Genomic DNA, 7870 nt, shown 5'->3' on the forward strand with positions numbered 1-7870 from the left:
AATCTTATACCACGGGGGAGCGAAAGGTTGTGTATGCCAAAGCCCAACGAATACCTACCAATGGAAGCAGTGGAGTCTATGATGGTCCAACGGTAGTTAAAGAGATAGAATTAGCAGAACCAGGTGAGGAGTCTAAACCAGTCTTTATTGCTCAAGACCTTACCGAAACTGAAGAGGCTATACTTAAGGAGCTCCTCAAGGAATATAAGGATATCTTTGCTTGGACATATCATGACATGAAGGGCGTTCCACCTTCTGTGGTGCAACATACAATTCCCATGATCAACACTGCTAAACCCGTCCAACAACGACCCTATCCAATGAATCCTAAGTACGCCAAAATTGTACAAGAGGAGATTGAAAAACTTTTCCAATGTGGATTCATATACCGTATTGAGCACTCAGAATGGGTTTCTCCAATAGTCATTGTGCCAAAAAAAAATGGGAAACTAAGAGTGTGCGTGGACCTCAAGAAAGTTAATGCAGCCACTAGGAGAGATCATTATCCCTTGCCATATTCAGAACATGTGCTTGAAAGAGTTGCGGGCAAGGAAGCTTATAGCTTTTTAGATGGGTACTCTGGTTACAATCAAATCACAATTGCATTAGAGGACCAAGCTAAAATTGCTTTTATCACAGAGTTTGGAGTGTTTGCATTTCGTGTTATGGCTTTTGGCTTAACGAATGCCCCTGCTACATTCCAATGATTAATAAACACTGCGTTTAAATAATTTCTAAGGGAGTTTTGTGAAGCATTTGTTATATCTACGAAAAATATTTGAAAGATGCAGATTTTATCGCATCTCATTGAACCCTTTCAAATGCCAATTTTGGGTTAAGCATGGAGTCATTCTAGGGCATATAGTGTCCAAGAACGGGATATCCACAGATGAGAGTAAGATTAAAGCCATTGCCGATTTGCCACCACCTACTAACTATAAAGGAGTTCAAAGATTTATGGGCCATGTTGGTTATTATCGAAGGTTTATTTTAAACTTTGCCGAGATAGCGCGTCCATTGTACAAGCTTCTTATCGAGTTTCACTGGACGGAAGAATGTCATCAATCTTATGAGTTATTAAAGAAGGCCCTAACAAGTGCTCCAATCCTGCGAACACCTGATTGGAATGTACCTTTTCATGTGCATATTCATGCATCAAATTTTTCTATTGGGTGTGTTCTAACTCAACCAGGAGAACATAAATTGGACTACCCTATTAGCTTTGCAAGTCGCCAATTAAATGATGCCGAGATGAACTACACTACTACAGAGCGCGAAGGTCTAGCTATGATTTACGCAGTAAAGAAATTTCGCTATTACCTTCTTGCTACCAAGTTTGTGTTTTATGTTGATCATCAAGCATTGCTATATTTGGTAAACAAGCCGTGTTCCACAGGTCGAATTACACGATGGTTGTTAATTCTTCTTGAGTTTGACTTCACCGTTGTTGTGAGGCCTGGGAGGAAACATGTCATGGAGGATCTTTTATCTCGTATCCCTAATGGCGAAGCTCCTACAAGGGTTGATGATGAATTGCCTGATACTCCTTTGTTCATTGTTGAGACAATGCCTGAATGGAGTGAAAAGATTGTTAACTTCTTAGTTAATGGTTTTCCACCCAAAGAGCTGCGAAAAGATATAGCTCGAAAATTAATCAAGGAATGCGAACCCTATTGCTTACTAGCTGGAACTCTCTATAAGAGAGGAAAATATGATGTTCTTAGACGCTGTTCCCACGAGGATGAGTATTTATATATTCTACAAGAGGCACACATGGGCGTAGCTGGTGGTCACTTTTCAAGAAAGTTAACTGCCCGAAAGATCTTACAGTCAGGCTATTGGTGGCCCACTCTGTTTAAGGATGCATCACTTTTTGCAAAGGGATGTGATGAATTCCAACGCTTCAATAAGCCACAAAGAAGTGATAGGATGCCTCTACATCCCATCAAGGTAACCCAACCATTTGAAAAGTGGGGCTTAGACTTTGTAGGACCGATTAGTCCGGCTGCACGTAAAACGCAATCACGATATATCATTGTGGCTACCGACTATGTAACCAAATGGGCTGAAGCAAAAGCAACACGAAAGGCGGATGCAAAAACAACAGCTAAGTTCCTCTTTGAGAACATTATCACACGTTTTGGATGCCCCTTTGAACTTGTGAGTGACAATGGAACTCATTTTATAAATGAAGTAATAAAAGAACTCACATCAAACTTCATGATATCTCACCAAAAATCTACACCCTATTATCCCCAAGCAAATGGCCAAGCTGAGAGTACCAACAAAACTCTCATCTCCATTTTGACAAAGACAGTTGAGGCTCATCGCACTGATTGGGACCTAAAGCTTACATCAGCTTTATGGGCTTATCGTACTACGTATAAAGTTGCTATTAATTGCACACCGTTTAAGATGTTGTATGGCCAAGAAGCAGTTATGCCATGGGATTTTGTCATTCCTAGTCTTTGAGTAGCTTCTCAAGAAGGTTGGGATGGTAACCCCTTAGTGGAGCACTTATATATCTTGGAAAGGCTAGATGAAGAAAGGCAATTAGCTGTGCGAAATGCTATAGTGGAGAAGGATAGGATAAAGAAGTGGTTTGATAGCCATTTAAAGGATAAAGACATCAAGGTTGGTGATAAAGTTCTTATGTACGGGGTACGTAATGAAAAGAAGAAATTGAAATACGCTGGTAAGGGACCATATCGAGTGTGTGAAATTACCCCGCAAGGGACCATTCGTGTGGAGACTCTAGATGGAGTTGAAACCATTGGATTCCTTAATGGGAGTAAATTCAAAAGATATTATGATCCTCTAAGCCAAGAAGAGTTGCAAGCCATCCATCAAAAGAAGGTTGCCAAGGAACAAGCAGAGCTTAGAAAAATCCAAGTAAGAGTTGAGGCTTGAGAACTACAACAACGTCTTAGACGCCAACAAAAGGCTAATCTGGGAATCACGCAAGCATTTTTCGAGTACACAGATGACAACTCATTAGAATCTGAGCCACCGCTCCGATACCCAATTGAGCTAAATAGCCCCTATGGGAAAGTACTATACAATGCCTTATTAGATACGGGAGCTAAACACAATTTGTTATCCTATGGAGTTTGGTGTCAATTAGGGAAACCGACCCTATCCCCGAGTACGATGCAAGTCAAGGGCATTAATAAAAAGAAAATTGTTATTCTTGGAGTCCTTCAGACCCCTGTTGTCTATGACAATGGAAGCATAGTGCAGAGGTTTCTAGTCATGCCCGCGGGAGCTATGGAAGGCAGCGTAAACCTGGGACGCACGTGGATGTTGGCAACCAAATGCACTATTGATTGGGATATTGGTAGTGTCACGATGCGACCACCGACTCTTACCCCTATCATTCAAGCAAAGTCACCTACGTTGCAAACTCTAGCAAAGTTGAAGGATAGCCAACATTCACAAGCCAAGGTGGTTAACTCGTCTTTGCCGGCTACCCATGAACCTAGCACTTCAACACTTGTAGTTGCAGCAAGCAGTAATATTTCAAGTACTCAACCTGCACGACCTAAGAGTACATATCAATGGGTCCCCAAGGCCTTACTTCCAACTACCTCAAACCTCCCATCCATTTCAAGAAAAAATTTCCCTGGAGAACCAAGAGCGCGCTCTAGGAGATTCAAGACCAAATCACGATGGATTCCAAAACGACTATTAGAAGCCCAAGGCTACTATGATGGAAATGAGCAAATTTGGGTACCTAAACGTAAAATGTATCCTTCCCTATCGACAACAAACCCATATGAGTCAAACAGTGTAACGCTAAAGCCAATGGCAGACCTTGGGAAGGGAAAGATCACAGAATGCTACACACCTATTCCAGAGCTAGTTTGGGCTCCAAGGCAAAACCAATTTATTCCACCTAGCTCAGGAAGGGGGGAGTTCCATGAAGCTTCTAGCTCCTCATGTAATACATCCATAGAGGTAAAAGCTCCTACACAGCCTCCATCTATAGTAGTGGACCTCCATGAAGCTACAAAAGAATCCACACCTCCCAGTGTTCAAGAATCACCTGATGAACCACTTCTAGTTCGATCCTAGGAGAGTACCTTACCACCCTTGCAACTTGACGAGGCACCTAGGGTAATAGAAGACTACTGGCAAAAATCCTCACCTATTACCAACTGGAACAATTGGTTTCAAAGGGTGACGAGCTCATTTCAAACGGTATGATCTACCCAAGGAAGGGGGGAGTGTTTGCTGACAATCATCACTCACTCACTTTCCTCTCAACCTTTCCCCCTGACCTCTTAATCTCCAATCTTAGGGAATGTATATATAAAGCCTTATACTCACAAAAACAAGATAAAAAAGTAAAAGAGCAAGAGCCATAACACAAAGTCATAAAAACAAATTATGCACAACAACACGGCCCTTGTAATATTTGCACTCTAACCATCATCTATTTGCGTGTACAGATATGGCTAGTACGCTAGAGTCATCCACTCCTGCCTTGGGTGAGAGGTACCCTCGTTACTTTTCACAAATATTTCACATGGTCTTTCCAGTGCTTGCATGTGAATGGGATTTGATAGGTACGCTAGCATGTGAGAGGAATTTTGAGGAGTTAGAATGGCTGGTACGTCTGTTGACCACGTCTGATCCATACTTAGTAGAGAGCGTTTCTCCCATTGCACAAGCCTACCCTTTTGAGCAAGATGGCTATAGGCGTCTAGTGACCTTCTTAGTAAACATGGGCACCTATGATGAAGAAGAAAATTTACAGGACTACACGGATGGCACATATGGTCTCATGGATGATGACTTTGTTTATCTCGACGACGAGGATAGGGGTTTAGCCTTAGGGTTTCCCCCCAACCTCTACAATATCCTATTCCCTTGACTCTCTAGGGGAGTGCAAATAATTAGGTTAGGGTTCCTTATGTTTTTTGTTGTGTTCAATAAGTGTTGGTACCTTTTCCCACTAATGTGCCTCCTGGAGGTATTCCTTTTGTTTCCTCGTGTGTACAGGAGCGTGTTGCTATTGATAGGATTTGGACCTTCATGGAATCTTTATCTCGACTCACTCTTCAAATCAAGCGCGACCATCGACACAAACAGGTGTTTCTTGTCCATTAGCATTGCCCCTTATCTTTTTTGCATCTATGATTGTCTGCTTTAATTGTGATTGGTAGGATAATATCCAACACATTTGCTTAGTAACAAACATTTAATTCAATGTAAGTTTTTGTCATAATCACTTGTCTAGGTTTAAAAATCAAGCAGTCCGACTAAGCTAGTTTGACCAAGTTAGGTGTTAGAGATCTTCTCTTAATACCATGGGGAATGCCTTCCTAATAATCAATGGTTACTTAGGTTCTTAATCCGATTTAGGCAGCATTGTGTGAAATGTACTAGGGCTTTCTAGTGGGCTTGACCCTATTGACCTTTAGCTTAAGTATTATAAAGGGAGTTTACTAGTGTGATGAGCCTGGGGAGGTGTATCAGTGTTATATGACCCCCCAAAGTTACAAAATTAAAATGTTGAAAATCAACAAACAAAAAATTAAAGTGCCACACTGTAAAATCTTAAGCTGGAAGAGAAATCTCAGCTTGATTTGGTACTTCACTCACATGTATTGCCTATGGTACTAGAGCCCTAGAGGTTCCCAGTGTGGGCGCTTTTCCTTGAAAAGCAAAAAACCCAAGGCATACAAAATAAGCACACACATCAAATTGAATCACTGTGAAAAGACTTTGGGGGGTCAAAGAAAAAGTAATCAGTCAGGCGATGATTTCATGAGAAATTCCTTTTATGGTAGCTTAACTACAAGGTCTTCTAGGTATAGCCTCTAGTCAGCCCACGAACATGAAATACTTGGCTCTCATGATTAAACAACTTAATTGCCGAGAGAAAATTAAGAAGCTTACCCATGGTATTAATAATCGATATTTAGTGCCTTTTGACCGTTGAATTAGCGACCCCGAACTTGTTTAGTTTTTTACCTTCCCAACTGTTTATGTGTTTGATTATATTGCAATTTAATGTTTATTACTGACAAATGGTTTAGAATTCTGCTACTAATCAACTTGTCTGCCTAAAACTGCATATGCTTTTTAATTGTATATGAGAATGCAATTACTGTGCCAATGTTGTTTGATTTTGCAGTGACTGAAGAAGGCTAAGAACATTCATCTCAAATGCTCTTCCACCTCGACGAACGAGCTTCAACTCAATAGCTTCCGAGGACGGAATCTACATCAAGAAGGAGGGCATGTTAACCCTCACGGCTCACGGACACCCCATCACCTACGACGGACGTGTATTATGTATTTGGTAGAGTCAAGTACCGGGCTTGTCGGACCAATAGGAAAAGGGTAAGAATGATCGCCGATGAGAGGCGCACTCTAACTGGGACATTCAAGGGATTAGTTGGCTAAGCATGGGCGCCCAAGTGTGAATGGGGTGAGCTCATATAAAAGCCAACTAAACCTAAAATTCACTCATTCTCTCATTTGTGCAATAGAAGAGTGCTCTTGCTCCATCTCCATCTCCATCTTCTTCTTCTTCACCTCCTTGTGTGTGTGTGTGTGTGTGTGTGTGTGTGTGTGTGTGTGTGTGTGTGTGTGTGTGTGTGTGTGTGTGTGTGTGTGTGTGTGTGTGTGTGTGTGTGTGTGTGTGTGTGTGTGTGTGTGTGAGAGAGAGAGAGAGAGAGAGAGCGTGATCGAGCATTGCGGCGGCACGACGGCGGTGAAGCGATTGAGCGCGACGTAGCGGCGTCTCCTTCTTCTTCGTGGCCAGGAATCCTCCATGGCAGGAGCATAGAGCGGTGAGTGACACACCATTGCCCTCTTTTGAGCTTACTAGTTAAGCTAGTTGTGTGCTTGGAGCCGTCTACGGCTCGCACACAGTGTTAGGCAAGTCCCTTGCTTCGACAGTGCGGCAAGGAGCGCACAGCCTGTTTATATACCCTCTTAGAATTATTCTCAAAACTTGTGGAAGGACTAAAGTTCTTGAATGCATCCCGTTGTTGTTGAGCTATGCATCTGGCTTGTCATTGCAACCTTGCTTCTGTAAATACACTCATGGAACCTTCATTTTCCCCCTATATCAGCCCTTCGCTTGCACTTTCTTTGAAGAGGAGGTGAAGTACTTGGACTCCTTCTTCGGCGACATGGGCTCCTGTGCACACACAATGGGCAAGAAAGGGCACCCCAACTGGCACATCTACTCAGCTTCAACGCACAATTATGGCTCATCCACCATTCTGCAAAAACCCATCTACACAATAGAGATGGGCATGAGCCACTTGAGCAAAAGCTTCACTTCTCATTTCTTCAATGCATCAGACCTCAAGATCGGCGGACAAATGACCGAAAGCTCAGGTATTGAGCAGATTTTTACCAATGCCTCCATTTGCGACTTTGCGTTTGAGCCGTGTGGATACTCGATGAATGGGATTGAGGGAGATGCTCTTTCAACTATACATGTGACACCAGAAGAGACCCACAGCTATGGGAGCTTTGAGACGATGGGATATGATTTGCAATTGGTCAATCTGCAAGAGCTGGTGGATAGAGTGTTGTCCATCTTCCGGCCGTGTGTAGACGGCTCGATAGTTTCACTATGTGGGAACGTTCTCTTAGGAGATGGGTAGCGAATTGCTTAGTAGTTACTATGGTAATTACTACAGTAAACCCGAAGTGTATAAATAGGGCCCATTACATTGTAATCGGGTTGGCAATTGTTATCATTTGTGTTAGCACTTTGGCTACACTTGTACTTGAGAATCATTGGCAGTTGTTGTCGGTTGTACTCTCTTTGTAAATCATATTCCCTGTAATCTTTTATCTATAATCCCAATCATGGCAGATATTCCAGTTACACTTACTTCTC

At 42.3% G+C, this 7870-nt stretch overlaps 1 protein-coding gene across 1 annotated transcript in view; it reads left to right on the forward strand.

Annotated features, from left to right (window-relative positions):
• LOC147459222 (S-adenosylmethionine decarboxylase proenzyme 3-like) overlaps nt 1-7631 on the forward strand; it is a gene marked incomplete at its 5' end in the record, with an annotated part of 39116 nt that extends 31485 nt beyond the window's left edge. The window contains one exon of the mRNA XM_086511562.1: nt 6932-7631. Coding sequence (XP_086367688.1) covers nt 6932-7631 — 700 coding nt within the window. The remainder of the gene's footprint in view (nt 1-6931) is intronic.
• Between the last annotated feature and the right edge of the window lie 239 nt (nt 7632-7870).

Source organism: Adiantum capillus-veneris, chromosome 4 (assembly GCF_014529385.1).
Source record: "Adiantum capillus-veneris isolate H3 chromosome 4, ASM1452938v2, whole genome shotgun sequence".
Taxonomy (NCBI): Eukaryota; Viridiplantae; Streptophyta; class Polypodiopsida; order Polypodiales; family Pteridaceae; genus Adiantum; species Adiantum capillus-veneris.